At 43.2% G+C, this 21,042-nt stretch overlaps 1 protein-coding gene across 1 annotated transcript in view; it reads left to right on the top strand.

Annotated features, from left to right (window-relative positions):
* Positions 1-21,042, top strand: part of LOC126188762 (aminopeptidase N-like) — a 233,358-nt gene that overhangs the window by 196,477 nt on the left and 15,839 nt on the right. Inside the window, exons 15-16 of the mRNA XM_049930375.1 lie at positions 3,147-3,293; positions 12,233-12,314. Coding sequence (XP_049786332.1) covers positions 3,147-3,293; positions 12,233-12,314 — 229 coding nt within the window. The remainder of the gene's footprint in view (positions 1-3,146; positions 3,294-12,232; positions 12,315-21,042) is intronic.

The following is a 21,042-nucleotide window of genomic DNA, read 5'->3' as shown; positions in this document are numbered from 1 at the left end:
TCATAGAAACTGTTTGGAGAATTTTATGTTTCACATATTGATGTGTTGTGACTACTTGTGATGCAAGAACAATAAACTTTTTTCTCTACTGTTACTACCAGGTGGTTATAATTAAAATGACGGTGTTCTAGGTGTTGCAGTGCGGGCTGTATGCTTTGCAGGATACTGAAACATCGTAGGTATGTTCACTAACCGGTGCGCTCGCAGAGTATGCTGAAAAAAAATTATAGTTCCACTTTCTGCCAGCAGGTGGAAATATGGCGCTGTAAGCAGTTCGGAATATGGTGTAGGTGCAAGAAAAGAGGAGGAACGACCAAACACAGTATAACAGCCGTTCTGGAACGTGTGTTAAGATGAGGTCGCAAGTTACAACATGTGTTCAACGCCCATGAAATGTATTCGCAGCTGCGAATATAAACAACCATCAGTTGTACAATGGATTGACGGCAATGCAAATCTGTGTCGGACCAGGACTGGAAACCCTGGTTTGCTGCTTATGGAGAGCGCTCGACTTACCGTTAGGCTGTCGGAGCATGCCCTATGGTCCGACCTAAACTCCCATGTGTAGCCTGCACTCTTGCATTCGTTATGGATATTCCCGTACAGGGTAGACATTTTAATTGAAAGTCCCTTACTTGGTGTCGGCGAATAAATACGATATTTCGGTGCTTGTGATGTTCAGAATTACGATACAAAGTTTCTTCGGACATGTATACATGTCCGAAGGAGCAGGCACTAAATGTATTCGCAGTTGCGAATATGAACAACGATCAACAGTATAGTGAAATGACGACAGTGAAAATTTGCGACGGACTGGGACTCGAATCAAAATTTCCCGTTTATCACCTTACCTTTAGGTAATGCATGCATGTGCGAAGTAACATTGCATCACAATTCTCAATAAAACAGGCAATGCAATATTGTATTTATTTGCCGACACCGGGCAAGGCACTTTCGATTAAAATTCTCCTCTGTACGGGAATATACATAATGAATGTACGAGTACAAGTTGTAGACACATGGCTAACGACATATGGAAGTTTGGATGTTGCCGTGGGGGCTGCTCGGTTAGCCCAATGGTAAGGCGTCCGCTCCCGAAAACCGAAAACTCCGGGTTCAAGCCCTGGTTTGGCGTAAATTTTCACTGTAGTCATTCAATTATATAGATGACGGTTGTTCATATTCGCAACTGCAAATGTTTCATGTATTTCACAACGGCTGTAGTCGCCGCAGTGCCTGTTCCTTCGTCCATGTACGCTTGTCTGAAGAACGTTGCATCGTAATTCTTAACAACACAGCCACTGTACTATGGCATGTGTTTTCAATGCGGTCTCTTTGCCCAGAAACTTGCTGCATCTCTAACACAGCATGGTCGACAGTTGCTCACAGCACGTCCGGTGAAATCAGAGCGATATGTCGTCGTACGCTGATCTTCAGATCAGAAAGAGTCCGCTTACATTCCTGAGACACGGTCTTTCAGATGGCCCCACAATGAGAAGTCACATGGATTTCGGTCGGGGTACCTGGAAGGCCACAAGTCTTGAAACTGCCTAGAGATGATTCAGTCGTTACAGAAAGTTTCTCGGAGCAAGTATTTCGCCCTGTAAGTGACGTGTGGGGTCCCCTCATCTTCTACGAAAATAGTGGTGTCGTCACAGTTGCGTTCTTGCAAAGCCAGAGTCGTATGTTGCACAAAGAAGTACTTGTAACGTGCAGATGCCACTGTTCACATAACAGGCCCACAAGGAGTCATCTTCTCGAAGAAAACCACGGACCGAGAATGGGGAAACTTGTGAAGCCGCATCACACAGTCACATAATCTTAGTGCAGAGGATGTTCCTGCGCAACGTGTTGCAGAGTAGAGCCCCAGATATGACAGTTCTGCGCATTCACGGTAGTGAGCGGAATAAAATGTGCCACGTCCGTAATAGGAATATTCCCCTGCCATACGTTATTCATTTCCATGCGTGCGGAAGAAAAAAAGGCCAAAGTCACGGTATTGTAGCCCATCTTGGGGGACATTTGGTGCACATTCTAAATCTCCTAGGGATACCAGTATAAAACACGCTGCAAAATCTTTTGAACTGTTTACAGGGAAAGACAATTCCCATGGCGCATCTTGAGGACTGGCTGTAGAATTTGGGGCATGTGTGGCATGGTCGGTAATAGCTACAGCAACTTCAACAACTGGCACGGGAAAAGGCCTCCTCCCTCTCACTACTGCACCTCTAATTTAACCGTTGCTCTCAAATCCTTGATCATATTGCGTAGCACATTTATTGTCATGGGGCCTCCTCGCAGTTGTTTACGTCGGCGATATTCCCTCAATGAAACGCTCCTATTGCTGCCATTCCAATAAAGCAACTCTAGCAGCAGTGCACGGTCTTTCTTCTCAACAGCCATTGCGTTTCGTAAGAAAAGCTTGACCCTTCTTAACCCTGTGCACGAACAACCACTTCACAAAAGAAATCAACACTCGTCGCCAAGCAACAAACAGCATATTGACGTCAAAACAGGAAACATTTCACTTTCTCATTGTTTAGAGCGCCATATTTTCATCTGGTGGCAGAAGGTGGAACTAATATTTGTTTCAGCGTACACCGCGAGTGCACCTACTAATGAACATACCTACGATGAAACTTTCTGGCAGATTAAAACTGTGTGCCGGACCGAGACTCGAACTCGGGACCTTTGCCTTTCGCGGACAACTGCTCTACCATCAGAGCTACCCAAGAACGACTCACGCCCCGTCCTCACAGCTTCGCAGAAGAGCTTCTGTAAAGTTCGGAAGGTAGGAGACGAGGTACTGGCAGAATTAAAGCTGTGAGGACGGGGCGTGAGTCGTGCTTGGGTAGCTCAGATGGTAGAGCACTTGCCCGCGAAAGGCAAAGGTCCCGAGTTCGAGTCTCGGTCCGGCACGCATTTTTAATCTGCCAGGAACTTTCATATCAGTGCACACTCTGCTGCAGAGTGAAAATCTCATTCTGGATACCTACGATGTTTCAGCGTCCTGCGATGTATACAGCCTGAACAGCAGCACTGGAAACACCACCCTGCATTTTCTGTTAGAATAGCTAGACACTTCAGTTGCCCTTCCCTCCCTCCCCCCCCCCCCCCCCTCTCACACTCTGTGTCCCGCTGCGCAGGCTGCTGAACGTAAGCCTGCTGGAGGACACGGGCAACTTCACCGAGTCGGACATCCGGCTGCTGCTGCTACACATGGGTAGCAGCCAGCGGGGCAGCGAGGCGCTGCTGCACTTCCTCTCGGACAACTGGGACGCCGTCAAGAAGCGGTACGTACACCAAACACTGTCTGCGCACCACACCCAGCTCACTCTACAGTCCAAGTTTTCTCACGATGCAAGTGGCACCCATTATGGATTGCCCTTTACGACATATCCCTCTCACAGGTATGCACTGTTTGTGCAGTGACACCTCATTCTTCACGAAAACTGCGTCAGTATAAGTATCAGTATGCACGTAATAGAAGAAACACCACTTCGTTTATTATTTTCGTTAACGGTTAACGTTATGGACTTTCACTGTTTACTGTTGCATTCTACATCTACATCTACATCCATATTCCGCAAGCCACCTGACGGTGTGTGGCGGAGGGTACCTTGAGTACTTCTATCGGTTCTCCCTTGTATTCCAGTCTCGTATTGTTCGTGGAAAAAAGGATTGTCGGTAGGCCTCTGTGTGGGCTCTAATCTCTCTGATTTTATCCTCATGGTCTCTTCGCGAGAAATACGTAGGAGGGAGCAATATACTGCTTGACTCCTCGGTGAAGGTATGTTCTCGAAACTTCAACAAAAGCCCGTACCGAGCTACTGAGCGTCTCTCCTGCAGAGTCTTCCACTGGAGTTTATGGTTCAAATGGCTCTGAGCACTATGGGACTTAACATCTGTGGTCATCAGTCCCCTAGAACTTAGAACTACTTAAACCTAACTAACCTAAGGACATCACACACACCCATGCTCGAGGCAGGATTCGAAACTGCGACCGTAGCGGTCGCGCGGTTCCAGACTGAAGCGCCTAGAACCGCTCGGCCACACTGGCCGGCACTGGAGTTTATCTATCATCTCCGTAACGCTTTCGCGATTGCTAAATGATCCTGTAACGAAGCGCGCTGCTCTCCGTTGGATCTTCCCTATCTCTTCTATCAACCCTATCTGGTATGGATCCCACACTGCTGAGCAGTATTCAACAGTGGGCAAACAAACGTACTGTATCCTACTTCCTTTGTTTTCGGATTGTATTTCCTTAGGATTCTTCCAATGAATCTCAGTCGGGCATCTGCTTTACCGACGATCAACTTTATATGATCATTCCATTTTAAATCACTCCTAATGCGTACTCCCATATAATTTATGGAATTAACTGCTTCCAGTTGCTGACCTGCTATATTGTAGCTAAATGATAAGGGATCTTTCTTTCTATATATTCGCAGGCCATTACACTTGTCTACATTGAGATTCAATTGCCACTATGCGTCAATTCGCTGCAGATCCTCCTGCATTTCAGCACAATTTTCCATTGTTACAACCTCTCGATATACCACAGTATCATCCGCAAAAAGCCTCAGTGAACTTCCGATGTCATCCACAAGGTCATTTATGTATACTGTGAATAGCAACGGTCCTACGACACTCCCCTGCGGCACACCTGAAATCACTCTTACTTCGGAAGACTTCTCTCCATTGAGAATGACATGCTGCGTTCTGTTATCTAGGAACCCTTCAATCCAATCACACAATTGGTCTGATAGTCCATATGCTCTTACTTTGTTCATTAAACGACTGTGGGGAACTGTATCGAACGCCTTGCGGAAGTCATGAAACACGGCATCTACCTGGGAACCCGTGTCTACGGCCCTCTGAGTCTTGTCTTCCTTCTGGACGAACTGAGCTAGCAGCACTAATTTTAGATCTGAAGATAATCTGTACATCATATCACTCGTGCCCACTCCAGCATTATACTTGTTCTCTGACGCTAGATTTACCACACACCGCCACCTATCCAGGTTTACAGAGGGTACAGACCTCTGACCTCCACGTTCTGTGATGGTGCGTGAATGTCCAACATCTTCTCGCATACTCGTGGTTTTATCGTCAGTTTACATAGATACTCACGACAGCAGCAGGCAAACAGCCGACCAGCTTCGTCGTTCCCGAGATGCTCATTCACAGACGACGGGTCACAACAATTTGCCCTTTATCACAGTCACTTATATAAATGTATTTGCCCATTTTCGGCCTACATCATGGCTGGCATGGTTCCCATTTGTCTCTGCTCCGCTTATATACTTTCTTCATCGCGTCACGTGCAAACAAAGCGACCAGGTGGCAATCGGTCTCGCATTGGACACTTGTCATAATATAAACGCACGCTTCCGCGGCCATTGTCACAGTCAACAAAATTTTTCTGGGTTTGTGAACGCATTGTCAATATGAAAAAGGTATGTCCGACTAAGGCAACACACCAAGTCGGCGGTTGCAGAACACCAGGATGAGTGCGGCAAACAGATTAATTTTGTTGAAGTTCGCGTACTGGCGAAACAACCTCTCACTTTCAGGAGGAAGATTGGAGAGGCAATAGAAATAGCCAAGCGATCCTCCAAAACGAACAGAGAAGCAATAACAGCGTTACGGGACGACAGCTCACGTGAAGCAATATACACAGGCGCGCCGGAGGACCGCAGCGGCCGCAGGTTCGTAGAGTACTGGCGCGCCTCAGCCGGCGCAAGAAAGCAGGAAATCACCACCACGTCACTACTGTCGCCTGGTTTTCTATTCGCCGATTTCCACCAATCACAAGCAGTAATGCAAACACCAATCAAAACGTCGAGTTTCAACCAATGAAAAGAAATAATAAAAACACCAGTAAAGAATTTCTCATATCCCTCCCCTTCATCCTTGACAGCCAATCAGAATTAGATAACAGCCACGTCTGCAGAAAGAAAAAGTTTTCTCATTCAGCAGAAAAAAAATCCTGAAGAAGGTCACTTGCAACAGTGACCGAAACGTCGATAGTTTTACATATTGACAATGCGCTCACAAATCCAGAAAATTTTTGTTGAGAGTGGTCATAATGTTTTGGTCCCTCAGTGCATTTACTCTGTTATACTGTACGTCGGCGTCCCCGTGTATGTATTAGGTTGGTGCATAAATTCGTAGCTTTTTTTCATCAGCTTGATAAACAAAATACAGACTTCAGTCATAGATAATATATCAGCCTTCACTATTCACAACACTCTGCCAATGCTGAGGTAACTTCTCGATTCACAGACTGTAGAAATCACATAGTTTTGATGCGAAGAACTTGTCGAGTCATGTTCGGAGCGAATTTTCATCCGGAATGGAAGTTCCTTGAAGGTTGTTCGATAGAGAGCGCAAAAAGTGAAAATCTGAGAGTGCAATACCAAGTGAAGAAGGTGGGCGGGCGCTGAATTACTTCCCAAGATAACTCCTGTTTAGTGCTTTTTGTCACTCTGGCAGAATGCGCGTGAGGGTTGTCGTCGAATAGTATCACTTCACGCAGCCCTCCTGGTCGTTGTTTTTGGATTATGTCTGCAACACATCCTAGTTGTTGACAATAAATATCATCAATGATGGCCACATCTACATCTACATGATTACTCTGCAATTCACATTTAAGTGCTTGGCAGAGGGTTCATCGAACCAGAATCATACTATCTCTCTACCATTCCACTCCCGAACAGCGCGCGGGAAAAACGAACACCTAAACCTTTCTCTTATTTTATTTTGATGATCATTCCTACCTATGTAGGTTGGGCTCAACAAAATGTTTTCGCATTCGGAAGAGAAAGTTGGTGACTGAAAGTTCGTAGATAGATCTCGCCGCGACGAAACACGTCTTTGCTTTAATGACTTCCATCCCAACTCGCGTATCATATCTGCCACACTCTCTCCCCTGCCCTTTTTGCACCCTTTCGATGTCCTCCGTCAATCTCATCCGGTAAGGATCCCACACCGCGCAGCAATATTCTAACAGAGGACGAACGAGTGTAGTGGAAGCTGTCTCTCTTTAGTGCATATTCTAAGTGTCCTGCCAATGAAACGCAACGTTTGGCTCGCCTTCCCCACAATATTATCTATGTGGTCTTTCCAACTGAAGTTGTTCGTAATTTTAACACCCAGGTACTTAATTGAATTGACAGCCTTGAGAATTGTACTATTTATCGAGTAATCGAATTCCAACGGATTTCTTTTGGAACTCATGTGGATCACCTCACACTTTTCGTTATTTAGCGTCAACTGCCACCTGCCACACCATACAGCAATCTTTTCTAAATCGCTTTGCAACTGATACTGGTCTTCGGATGACCTTACTAGACGGTAACTTACAGCATCATCTGCGAACAACCTAAGAGAACTGCTCAGATTGTCACCCAGGTCATTTATATAGATCAGGAACAGCAGAGGTCCCAGGACGCTTCCCTGGGGAACACCTGATATGACTTCAGTTTTACTCGATGATGTGCCGTCTATTACTACGAACTGCGACCTTCGTGACAGGAAATCACGAATCCAGTCGCACAACAGAGACGATACCCCATAGGCCCGCAGCTTCATTAGAAGTCGCTTGTGAGGAACGGTGTCAAAAACTTTCCGAAAATCCAGAAATACGGTATCAATCTGAGATCCCCTGTCGATAGCGAACATTACTTCGTGCGAATAAAGTGCTAGCTCCGTTGCACAAGAACGATGTTTTCTGAAACCATGCTGATTACGTATCAATAGATCATTCCCATCGAGGTGATTCATAATGTTTGAATACAGTATATGCTCCAAAACCATACTGCAAATCGACGTCAATGATTAGGTCTCTAGTTCGATGGATTACTCCTACTACACTTCTTAAACACTGGTGCGACCTGCGCGATTTTCCAATCTGTAGGTACAGATCTATCGGTGAGCGAGCGGGGAAGCAATTCGTAGTATTCCACACCGTCGCTGTTCCAGTAGATGCGAAACATCATTCTTTGTGGGTACCGGCAGGTTCTTGTGCAGGAAATTGCTCCTTTGGTTTGGCCCAACCATTCTTATCTTTTCCTTATGTTTGCATAAACACTCAATTTGTCATCACCAGTAACGATACAGAGTAGAAATGATCGGTGTTGTTCACGAGGCAATTGACGACGAGCAAGCAGAGATACACATAGAGCCTCTGCTGATTTTTGTAACTATGGCTTAGAGCTTGCGATACCCATACACCCGTTTTTTGAACCTTTCCCCATTGCTTCAAAATGTCGCGCATTCATGGAATGATCACAGTTCATCACATTTGCCACTTCTCGAGAACAATGAGGTGGATCGTTGTGGATTAATGGGTTTAAACGATCTTCATCAAACCCCGAAGGTTTTGCTGAAGGTGGAGAGTCACTAACGTCAGAACTACACTTCTTAAAACTAGACAACCATTTTCTTGTCGTGCTCCATCCAATGCCATTATCTCCATACACGAAGCAAATGTTTCTGGGTGCCTCCTTTGCTGTCACTCCTCTATTTAACTCAAACAGAATAATATATCGGAAATGTTCCGGTTTCTCCACTTGGCACTCTATTTTCTAGCGCCCACAGCTCCACTCACTATCTCCAAATGTCAAAATGACAATATGTAAACACAAACAGCAACAGTGAGCTACAAATAAAAAATCACAATCCTTTAACAAGCCCATAATAACCGGAATATCAAAATGCAAAACAAAATTGCCATGAACTTGCGCACCAACCGCGGTGGCCGTGCGGTTCTAGGCGCTGCAGTCCGGAACCGCGGGACTGCTACGGCCGCAGGTTCGAATCCTGCCTCGGGTGTGGATGTGTGTGATGTCCTTAGGTTAGTTAGGTTTAAGTAGTTCTAAGTTCTAGGGGACTGATGACCTAAGATGTTAAGTCCCATAGTGCTCAGAGCCATTTTGAATAATTTGTATCTGCGCGTACCATTTATCAGACATGGCTTATGAGAAGACGTTTTGTGGTAGGGGCCTCGTTTACATCCTTCACACTAAACAATTATAATGCTAGGAAGAGCTGCTGACACAATCTATGGAGAGTGACGTGGAATATTTCTCAGAAATACAGTTTCAATATCTCCGTTACAAAATGGTAGTTGACGTGAGAGTTTCTTGGAGGGCTTTAACTGATTTACTGATGCAGTGACAGTAAATTTGCTGATGATGCTGTAATCCTATGAATTTCGCAAAATGACTTATTTTTCGCTTACACTATCGCATTCAAATGTTAGTCGTACGTCTCATATGGTTTGTTGCTACGCTTCTGGCCGTATCCTTCAGCCCTCCTTCAGTACCTCGACCAATTACTTTCGACAGTGTGATACCAAATCTCCGAGAGACAGCTCCAAAAAGACCATTCACTAAATGTCTGCGACGGTGAATTTCAATACTTTTTGAAAACCTGTGAATGAAGCGGCCACTTGATTAAAATGGATCGTTGTAACTGTCCTGGAAACCCACTTGAGTGGGTAGATATTCATGGTAGATGTTCACGTTCACAGCCATGTTATTACAATTTATCTGCCTGATCGCTCTGCCCTAAATCGTATGTATTATGAACACATCAGAAAAGAACGTCGGCTGTTGTGTGCTTGTGTCTTAAGCACTCTGTAAAGCGACTGAAGGAAGGTGAAACCACGACTATGCAAGAAGGTGTTGGACATTCACGCCGCATCTCAGAAGATGTCAGAGGTTTGCACACACTGTAAGGCTGGATAAGTGGTGGTCTGTCGAAGATCTGACGACAAAGTGCATTCCTGATGTTGCATAAGGCACCAGTGAAGTGGTGACCAGATTATCTTCAGGTCTAACATTAGTGCTGCACGCTCAATTTGTCCAGAACGATAAGGGTGCAACAGCCAAAAGCGAACGTTTACTGTTGCATCCTGACTCTTTTGCAATGCACTAATGTTTGATCTGAAGACGATCTGATCATCATAGCGAAAATGTTAACGAAAATGATAAACATAGCGGTGATCCAGAAGGTGTTTCTTCCATTATGATCATACTGATACTTACCCTCACGCAGTTTTCGTGAAGCTCACAAAAATGTGTGTTTGTTCATGATCACAAAGGTGCCATCTGTTATCCATAAGTGATGCGCATAACCAAACACAAGTCCAAATTTTAAAAAAAGAATAAATAAACGAAATGGAAAACAAATAAAAAACGATGTTTGATCAAAAAAGTTCTTCTCGGTGGTGTCCGTATTTTTTATCACACCGTGCACTTCCTTCAGTTTATCAGACCGTAGTGTTGTAAGTCTACCTTTTTAGTTACTTCCCAAGTGGTTCAGTGAAAGGCGCATCCAATGTTACAGTTTGTAGTCAAAAGACAAACATTTGGCACTTAACACACAGCACTAACCCCTAAAAACCCGCGATCAGAATTCAATAGTTTAATTGTATCGCTTCTTGCAATAGTTTCAGTATAATGGAAGCGAAATGTGAATAAGGTGACATGTTCATTCTGACAACGACGGGAACACTTGTTCAACACATCGCTGGAGGAAACTGGAACACCACGTAGCACGTAGGAAGGTTTTGTAATCCTTGGTCACGACATTATTTCACTCTGCGTCAGTATTGCCCAGCTGCCAAGTCAGAACATTAGTGTTAGTTTGTGACAGAATACTTGGCACAGAGAATAAAACATTGTGTCTGTTAAAATCAGTTAACGTAACATTCCGTCTCGACGCTTTTTTCTTTTCGTGTATCAGATATCTTAACTCGTTTCGGCTGTTATCACTGATCTATGGTATGTATTCGCTCGCAGAAATTTTGCCATACACTGTGTATAGATGTCATTTTAAATGTGATTTTGATGATGGCTTAACCAAAAACGCGTTAAGATTGGCATATGAAAGTAGAAAGCTATTTGTTAATTAGTGCTGTGTATAGATGTCATTTTAAATGTGATTTTGATGATGGCTTAACCAAAAACGCGTTAAGATTGGCATATGAAAGTAGAAAGCTATTTGTTAATTAGTGCTATTGTGGTCGCTGACTGGAAGTACAATTTCATGCCGTAAATTTATATTATGATTTTGTATTCTTCGGTGCAAAATTATAATCAAATCATCGTTTCGGCTCTCGCAGTTCTTTCCACAGCATTTGAGTTTTTGGTTTGCAAAGTCTAGTGAATTTGGAGAGTAAGAACTTAAAACTTCACAATAACTAGATTCTAATTTTTAATTCTAACAGACTGACATATAATGCCGCATTCATTACCAGATTCGCATACTGGGACTCGAACAGAAAGTGTGAGTACTCTTTTTATGCAAATGTACTGATTTGCCTGTGGAATTTCTCACAAAATGCCTTTTACAGACTTTTGTTCAGCTAATTATTTGAATGTAAAAAATTAAATGTGAAATTGTATGCCCTAGCGTTCTGCTAACTACGAGAGAAATGGTACTTAGCAAACGGTTAATCAATTTTTTTTCTGCAGTTAACTGTTCAAGCATCAATAGGACGTATTACAAAAAGCGTTCGTAGCTCGTGTTCTTTGAATTAGCGTTGCTGACTCTCGGTCCCGGGGCCCGGGTTCGATTCCCGGACAGATTGGGTTTTTGCTCCTCTCGGGATTCGGTATCCGTGTTCACTTCATCGCCATAAACGCACAAGTCGAGGAAGTGGCATCAAATAAAAAAAAATGCACAAGACTGCCGAACCACCCGGAACGGGTCTTTACGTAATATGCGCATTTGATTTCATTTCAATACGAAAACGTGAGCGAATATTCCGCCAAAATAATATGCTGCTACTCTGATATCGTTCCTCGGCTAAAATAATAATAGTGTTACTCTTTCCCACATATTAAAACACAAAACAGAGCTTCAAAAGATATATATTTCATTTCAGCATTAGTGGAAGTAATTGAACGGTGGTTGGCTCCTAGACAAATACTGACCAACGGCGTCAATAAATATTCATATGAATTTGTGATTAATGAACATGAAATCGGAACGACGAAACATTTTGAAAATTTATCCATGAATATTTAACGATATTAACTCTAATCAGAGCAAATGCCCTGTAACTTTTTAGGAGATGCACTTATGTACATTTTTCCAGCATGTTAAGTTTATTCGTAATAATAAGTGAATGACTGACGTTATTATGAATCAAATCTTCCTTATAATGATAAAAATGATAACTATTTCGGTATGATCAAGTTCTGAACTTTCTTTACAGATGTGAAGGAAATCCAGCTTTGTGGGAATACCTTATTTCAGCTACTGTTGACGGCTTCAAAACACAAGAAGGTCTTGACATGGTAAGTACTCAGTGATTCTTGTTTACAACAGAACTTGGATGGATGTGCGTTAGCTGGAATAGCAAAGCAACCAGCACAGTGAACAGTGAATTTGACAAATGGTTACAGTTCTGCTTCTTGGGCCTATAGTTAATTCACTCATCATTCAAAATAATATGGAATATAACACTGTAGATATATACCTGATGACTTCTAGACCCAGACTCAGTTATCCTTTGTAGAACTTAAGGAATCAGTCATTATTTCTTATATTTTACGTCCTTACTGGTCAAATTTAAGTTTTCTACGAGGCTTGAGAGAAAAGTAGTGCCTCGACCTTCGTTAATTGGGTTTGGATGGGAATATTTTAATAAATCAAACGCAGAAATAATCCTTATAATGTGATCTTTAATTACCAATATTCACTTTCCCACTCAATTGAATACATTTCTGCCAACGATGAACAAGTTTTCTGAAGCCGTCACGGAAGAAGTCGTCACTGTTTCCGCAACCACAGTCTCACAGTCCTCCAACGCCTTCATCAGAAGCATAATGAAGTCCCCGGAGATCGTCTTTCATTATCGGGAACAGATGGAAGTCAGACGGTGCTAAATCTGGACTGTATAGAGGATGCCGTACGGTGGTAAGATTCAGTCTCTGAAGTTCTGCTGTGGTAGCTCGTGAAGTGTGTGGTTTGGCATTGTCAAGGTGCAGGAAAACAATTACCTTTTCCTTTCGGACCCTTGTTAGCCGTCGTTTCAGAGTTCGCAGCGTTATGATGTAAGGCTCTGAATTTATTATTAATCCGCGATCAAGGAAAGGGAGTAGGTTACAGTACCCTTGTTCGCCCACTGCTTGAATACTGCTCAGCAGTGTGGGATCCGTACCAGATAGGGTTGATAGAAGAGATAGAGAAGATCCAACGGAGAGCAGCGCGCTTCGTTACAGGATCATTTAGTAATCGCGAAAGCGTTACGGAGATGATAGATAAACTACAGTGGAAGACTCTGCAGGAGAGACGCTCAGTAGCACGGTACGGGCTTTTGTTAAAGTTTCGAGAACTTACCTTCACCGAAGAGTCAAGCAGTATATTGCTCCCTCCTACGTATATCTCGCGAAGAGGATAAAATCAGAGAGATTAGAGCCCACACAGAAGCATACCGACAATCCTTCTTTCCACGAACAATACGAAACTGGAATAGAAGGGAGAACCGATAGAGGTACTCAGGGTACCCTCCGCCACGCACCGTCAGGTGGCTTGCGGAGTATGGATGTAGATGTAGATGTAGAAGGAAATCAACATCGAAACACCATCTGCATCCCAGAACACTGTGGCCATGATTTTTCCAGCTGAGGGCTGTGTCTTGAATTTATTTTTATGGGGCGAGTCTTTTTGTCGATATTCCATAGACTGACGTTTCGTCTCCGGGTCGTAATGGTGTATCCACGTTTCCGCTCGTCACAATTGAATGGGGAAAGGCGTCACCTTCATTCTTGTAACGCGAGATAGAGATCCTGGCAAATTTCAAGTCTGTGCGCTTTCCTATCAGGAGTCAGCATCCGGGGTTCCCATCGTGCACCGATCTTCCGATAGCCAAGAAAAGCAATAATGTGACCCACACGTTCTTGCGAAATGCCGACTGTTCTTACAATTTCTCTCTGAGTGATACGACGATCGTCCTGAACCAATCTGTCAACATTTTGCTTGTGAAACTCGGTGGTTGATGTTACAGGCCGTCAAACTCTTTGTTTGTCACGCAGGTCAGATGTTCCCTCCTCAACTTAAACTTACTCGCCCAACGACGCACAGTACTCACATCAACACAGTCACCATAAAATGATTTCATTCTCTGATGAATCTCCTTTGGGGTGACAGCTTCTGCTGTCAAGAATTCAATGACTGCACGTTGCTTAAATCGCATTGACTGACCGTCTGCGCAGGGTTCCATATTTTACACTGTAACAACACAACCGTTCAATGCTAAGGCTTCCCGCCAACTGGAGCTGTAGAGAGAAAAGTAATGCCTCGACCTTCGTTAATTGGGTCTGGATGGGAATATTTTAATAAATCAAACGTAGAAATAATCCTGCCACATACTAATGCTACCAACTGTCGAAGAATTACGAAGGTGGCGGAATTACTTTACAGTCAATCGTCGTAGTAATTGTAATGATTCCTCAAGCCGGTTCTTAGTTATTGTTTTGTTACATGTCGTTGCTACATTCATATAGCGAGAAGTCAGTCACGTTGCTCAATTTTTCAGCGTATGCCATAAACCTCCGATACTAAAGTGTAATTAAAGAGTATTACTTTCTTGCAAAGCAAGGTACATGGTAGCCAGTCGCAAGTACTATGCTTTGTTCGTTTTCTGAAGTTACGAGAAGGAAACACATTCCTCTCTGAACAAAATCTATTACACCTCACGTACTATAATGAATATCAAAACTCGTAACAACGAAGCTCAACAACCATCGACATAGATATGTCTCCTATTTTCTTGATTATAAATTTACAAAATTGAAAGAATAATTTTCAATCTAGAAACTGCAAGGTATATTTTTACGTTGCTTATCTTATTACTTCATTTCTTTTCTTCTTCATAAAGACATTCGTCGAGGGCGAATGGTGTTCGTCCTTCATTAGAGACATACATGATGTTACATATCCTTTCCATTTATGACCGTGATCTAATTTACTACAAGTAATCAAAAAATGGTACCAGCCACTCCCGTATTTTCACGCCTTCATCGTTTTTATTGAATTGTGTTAGTACTTGGTAATAAGTGTAATTTTTTCTCCTGGAAAACGAATCAAACACGATTCTTGGCAATATGTAGAAACTTGCAGAGCTTGTCATTACATAATGTCTTGAACATCGAAAGTAAAAACATCGAAGGATTCACAGAAAATTATTAATTACTTGTTTTCTCACTAGTCACCACGACACTCCTTTAATGAAACATGAACGTAAGCTGTTTGTTACTCGTGTGTGGCTTCTGTTTAAGTGGACCGCATTAAGCACGGAAGTGTTGTTGGGTCAAAAGAGAAAAGTCAATACTCCAAGATTAGGCAAGCTAATGTGGATTTTCCTTTCTTTAATCTGTCTTCCAAGATATCTCGTAGTATCAGTATAACTTTACGTGTTCCTACATTCTGCGGAACCTAGACTGATATGCTCCCAAGGTGGATTTTACCAGTCCTTTCAGTCTTCTGTACATGATTTATGTTAGTATTTTACAACCACGACTTTTAAAACTGATAGTTCCGTAATAATCAAACCTGACAATACCTGCCTTCTTTTGTATTGGGATTATAACCTTTCTTGAAGTCTGAGGATAGTTTCCCTTTTCCCTGTACCCCGCAACAGTTTTGTGAAGACAGATTCACCGAAGGATCTTAATAATTCTAAGGAAATGTCGTCTGCTCTAGGTGCCCTGTTTAAAACTTGATCTCTGAGTGATTCAGCAAATTCTTATCGTAGTATCCCATCCATCATCTCAACTTCATCCATTTCCTCTTGTGTTTCCCTTATACTGTCTTCACGTTTCTTTCCTTTGTATGACCTTCTCCATATTCTTTTTTGCTTAGTACTAGAGTGCCACCTGAGATCTTGATATTCATAAAATTACGTTTGCTTGTCTTAAGGTTTTAGTTAATTTTCCTACATGCAATATGTATATTTCCTGTAGTGATGCATGCTTCTACAACTTTGCTTTTCTCTACTGGTCGTACTTGCTTTGCCATTTTGCACTTCGTTAATTTCATTTCATAAGTGTCTGTGTTCCTTTTTGCCTAATATATTGGCGGCATTTATATACTTCCTTCGTTAATTAGCTACATTTAATGCCTCGTGTGTTATTCAAGGGTCTAGGCTTTACGTGTTTTCTAGTTGATGCTTTGCTTCCTTCACTATTTCATCTTTCGCCTATTCCAGTAAGTCCGAGTCTAACTCCCTCTTTGGAAATATTTGTTTTTCTTTTCTTTTCTGATACCAACGTCGTCCTGGGTAGTCCCAGCTATAAAATTCAAATGGAATATTATACTCAGACGTATGGCAGCATCATTAAAACGTACAATACAGCTGCATATCCGCTGAAAATAGTAAGGCTGTAATTCCCCCCTGGCTTCAGCTGTTTGCAGTAGCTACCTAAGAAAGTCACATTAGTTAATGTTACGAAACCAAATCAGTTATTCACACTGTTGCTTAAAGGTTGCAGCCGTTCTTCAGGAACCATACGTTAGTCAGGCATTTCTGAGATAGCCTTTCGGCGACTTTGCATCTACGGCGCAGCTATCTGTCTTCTTAATACGGCAAAGTTAATTGGTATGTTGGAGGCACTAGTTATCCTAACGTTCTGGACCAATGAATCCCATTAATTTCCGCCGGCTGTAACTACATGACATTTCAGTGCGCCCGAGAGCAGCTGATGTGATGACAACGAACTTTGTTGTCGAAATATTACGCCTTGGAGGCACAACTGTCTGGCAACAGACCCACAAGAACCAGAACCACATATACAAGTTATTCGAGGTATAAGTGCAAATATTGTGTTCATTGATACTGTAGTACGTACCCAAGTGAGTATGTATTTTTTTTCTCTGTGTTTAATAGTGTTCCCACAAACACGTCACATAATCTACTACCTGATTTTCTTTCTGCGTGATGGCACCAATCAGTGGACTACCCCCGTCAGTATTGATTAACCGCTTTCCGTCCGTGCTGCCCAGGGAAACATGGCTTCCTGTTGCCACATACTTGGAGGTCCTAAGCAACCTAAACGAATTCTACTCGTAATAGCTATAATTATTAGTGTGCATATGAAGTAAATACTGATGTAATGCTGTACAGTACACTGTCCTCCATCGTCAATAAAAATATCTGAACTTATACCCATAAAGCTTTGTATATTCATGCAGGCTTTCTAAGCTGTAAGCTATAGGCTCGCACCACGAAAAATTACCTTTTATTAACAAGTTGGTGCAGGCCCTCTTTTAATTATCAAAGTTGTGGACGTTATAGTTTCTTCAGCTGTTTCAGGTGAAAGCTGATATAAATCATGTCAGCATTCATCTCTCAAATGTCGTATCAAATTAAATTCTAAATGGTAGGCATTCAGAAAAGTGTCACTTGAACTGTGAAAACCGCTAAGACTTTTGACTGAATACTTACGGAACTTTGTCAGCCTTATGCTAGTATTGCAGAAAGCAGATTCTTATCCATACATTACTCCGTCCAAACCAGGACCGGGCCGGCCGGAGTGGCCGAGCGGTTCTAGGCGCTACAGTCTGGAACCGCGCGACCGCTCCGGTCACAGGTTCGAATCCTGCCTCGGACATGGATGTGTGTGATGTCCTTAGGTTAGTTAGGTTTAAGTAGTTCTAAGTTCTAGGGGACTGATGACCTCAGAAGTTAAGTCCCGTAGTGCTCAGAGCCATTTGAACCACTTTGATCAAACCAGGACCCATAAAAACTGGTACTCCCGTGGCCGGACACGGACTTCAGAGCTCTCGAAATTGGGGAAAACCATTTCCAAATAGCTGTAGCCGTTAATGACATACACTGCGAAACTTACATGATATCTCAAGATACACAGCATCTAACAGGTCGCTTACTGACTCGTGACCTCATGACAAGATCACACTGCCTCCATGAACAGTTTAGCCGGAAGTTCAAAAGTGAAACAAATAAATGAGTTTATCGTAAATGCGAATGTATTTTTATAAACATTTTTTGCTGTTGTACCTATAGTATAAGGGATTGGAATATACTCAAAAATTTGTAAAAATTCGTATTAAAAATGGCTCAAATGGCTCTAAGGACTGTGGGACTTAATATCTGAGGTTATCAGTTCCCTAGACTTAAAACTACTTAAACCGAATGACATGATATACATCCATGCCCGAGGCAGGATTCGAACCTGCGACCGTAGTGGCCGCGCGGTTCCGGAATGAAGCGCCTAGAAGCACTCGGCCACAGCGGCCGGCAAACACTTATATTACAACACTATCTTAGTGCCTGCTGCCTCGCTCGCGAAGACTCTGTGGCCTGCAGAGATTTTTATGTTCTTATTTAATCGAATTTTGTTGTTGTTCGCAAATTGCAACATTTTCTAAACTTTTCGCGCTAATTAGAGCCATATTAGCATGATCTTTACCGGTTGTACTTCTGACCAAAAAGCGATCCAGCTAGCTGGTGTCCAGAGTTTTCGTTAATAATGCTTATGTGTTCTTGTGGAAAAATTTCCATAGCAACTTTCTACATCTACATCTTTCATTTCCTAACAAATATTTCTTTATATCTAACAGAGAAATGAAATACCAGTTTTCATAAATTTACCTTTAATTTTTTAAAATATAAAAATATTTCCTTAAAAATTTTCATCCCCTATTGCACTCCGTTAGGGGTGGAATCACCAGAAACACTGAAACACGTAGTTTTTTTGTTGCTAACCGAGAAGACAAATACCAATTATCATACGCTGAAGAGCCAAAGAAACTGGTACACATGCCTAATTTCGTGTAGGGTCCCCGCAGAAGCGGCGCAGCATGACGTGGCATTGACTCGACTAATGTCTGAAGTAGTGCAGGAGGGAACTGATACCATGAATCATGCAGGGCTGTCCATAAATCCGTAACAGTACGAGGGGTGGAGACCTCTTCTGAACAGCACGTTGCAAGGCATCTTAGATATTCTCAATACTGTTTATGTCTGGGGAGTCTGGTGGCCAGCGGAAGTGTTTAAACTCAGAAGAGTGTTCCTGTAGCACTCTGAAGAAATTCCCGACGTGCGGGGTGTCGCATTGGCCTGCTGGAACTGCCAAAGTTCGTCGGAATGCACAATGGATATGAATGGATGCCGGTGATCAGAGAGGATGCTTACGTACGTGCCACCTGTCAGAGTCGTATCTGGACGTATCAGGGCTCCCATATCACCCCAACTGCACACGCCCATTTCAGAGACTCCATCAGCTAGAACAGTCTCCTGCTGATACGCAGGGGTCCGCAGCTCGTGGTCGTTCGGTAGCGTTCTCGCTTCCCGCGCCCGGGTTCCCGGGTTCGATTCCCGGCGGGGTCAGGGATTTGTCTGCCTCGTGACGCCTGGGTGTTGTGTGATGTCCTTAGGTTAGTTCGGTTTAAGAAGTTCTAAGTTCTACGGGACTGATGACCATAGATGTTAAGTTGGTTGGTTGGTTGGTTGGTTTGGGGAAGGAGACCAGACAGCGTGGTCATCGGTCTCATCGGATTAGGGAAGGATGGGGAAGGAAGTCGGCCGTGCCCTTTCAGAGGAACCATCCCGGCATTGGCCTGGAGTGATTTAGGGAAATCACGGAAAACCTAAATCAGGATGGCCGGACGCGGGTTTGAACCGTCGTCCTCCCGAATGCGAGTCCAGTGTCTAACCACTGTGCCACCTCGCTCGGTAGATGTTAAGTCCCATAGGGCTCAGAGCCATTTGAACCATTTGATACGCAGGGTCCAAGGCTCATGAGATTGTTTCCAAACCTATACACGTCGGCCGAGCAGTTCTAGGCGCTTCAGTCTGGAACCGCGTGACTGCTACGGTCGCAGGTTCGAATCCTGCCTCGGACATGGATGTGTGTGATGTCCTTAGGTTAGGTAGGTTTAATTAGTTCTAAGTTGTTGGGGACTGATGACCACAGATGTTAAGGCCCATAGCGCTCAGAGCCATTTGAACCGTTTGAACCTATACACGTCCATCTGCTCGATACAATCTGAAACGAGATTCGTCCGACCAGGCAACATGCTTCCAGTCATCAACAGTCCAATGTCGGCGTTGACGGGCTCAGGTAAGGCATAAAGCTTTGTGTCGTGCAGTCATCAAGGATACATGAGTGGGCCTTCGGCTCCGAAAGTCCATATTGGTGATGTTTCGTTGAATGGTTCACACGCTGACACTTGTTGATGGCCCGGCATTGAAATCTGCAGCAATCTGAGGAAGAGTTGTACTTCTACACGTATAGCGTGCCACTGTAGCAGAAGTAACCGATCTGATAACTGCGCCAGTCACTTGTTGTCTTATATGGGCGTTGCCAACCGAAGCGCCGTGTTCTACCTGTTTACATATCTCTGTATTTGAATACGCATGCCTGTACCAGTTTCTTTGGCTTTTCAGTGTAGATGTAGCCTTAAAAATTCTTTAGTAGTTCATTAATGATTGTTTTTTTTAATTTGTGGTAAGTTCGTAGGGGACCAAACCGCTGAGGTCATCGATCCCTAGTCTTACACGCTACTTAAACTAACTTACGCTAGGGACAACACACACAACCATACCCGAAGGAGGACTCGAACCGTGGCAAGGCGCCTCGAACCGCGCGGCCACTCCCCGCGGCTGATTACTTATTTGAAAAAAAATTTCACCCACCATTTTATCGCTTTAGTGGTTGAATTTCCAAAAACGTTGAAACACATATCTAATTATTTCTGACAGAAACTAAATACCAATTTTCGTAGGTCTAGCGGTTTTTTTAAAGAAAAACTCTCATCCATTATTTTACCCCATTAGAGTTGTAATTTCGAAAAATCCCTTCTTAAACGAAGGCTACAGTTCAAGAAACACATCTTCTCCAAATTTCAACTTTCTATCCTTTTGCAGTTTGAGTTGGGCGTTGATGAGTCAGTTAGTCAGTCAGTTTGTCAGGAGATTATCTTTTATATATATAGAGATTACGATGGCTATAATGCAATACCCAGAACTGGTTGGTTGGTTGGTTTGGGGGATTCAAGGGA

The sequence above is a fragment of the Schistocerca cancellata genome, chromosome 1 (genome assembly GCF_023864275.1).
Source record: "Schistocerca cancellata isolate TAMUIC-IGC-003103 chromosome 1, iqSchCanc2.1, whole genome shotgun sequence".
NCBI lineage: Eukaryota > Metazoa > Arthropoda > Insecta > Orthoptera > Acrididae > Schistocerca > Schistocerca cancellata.
This window is presented reverse-complemented; position numbering and strand designations above follow the sequence as displayed.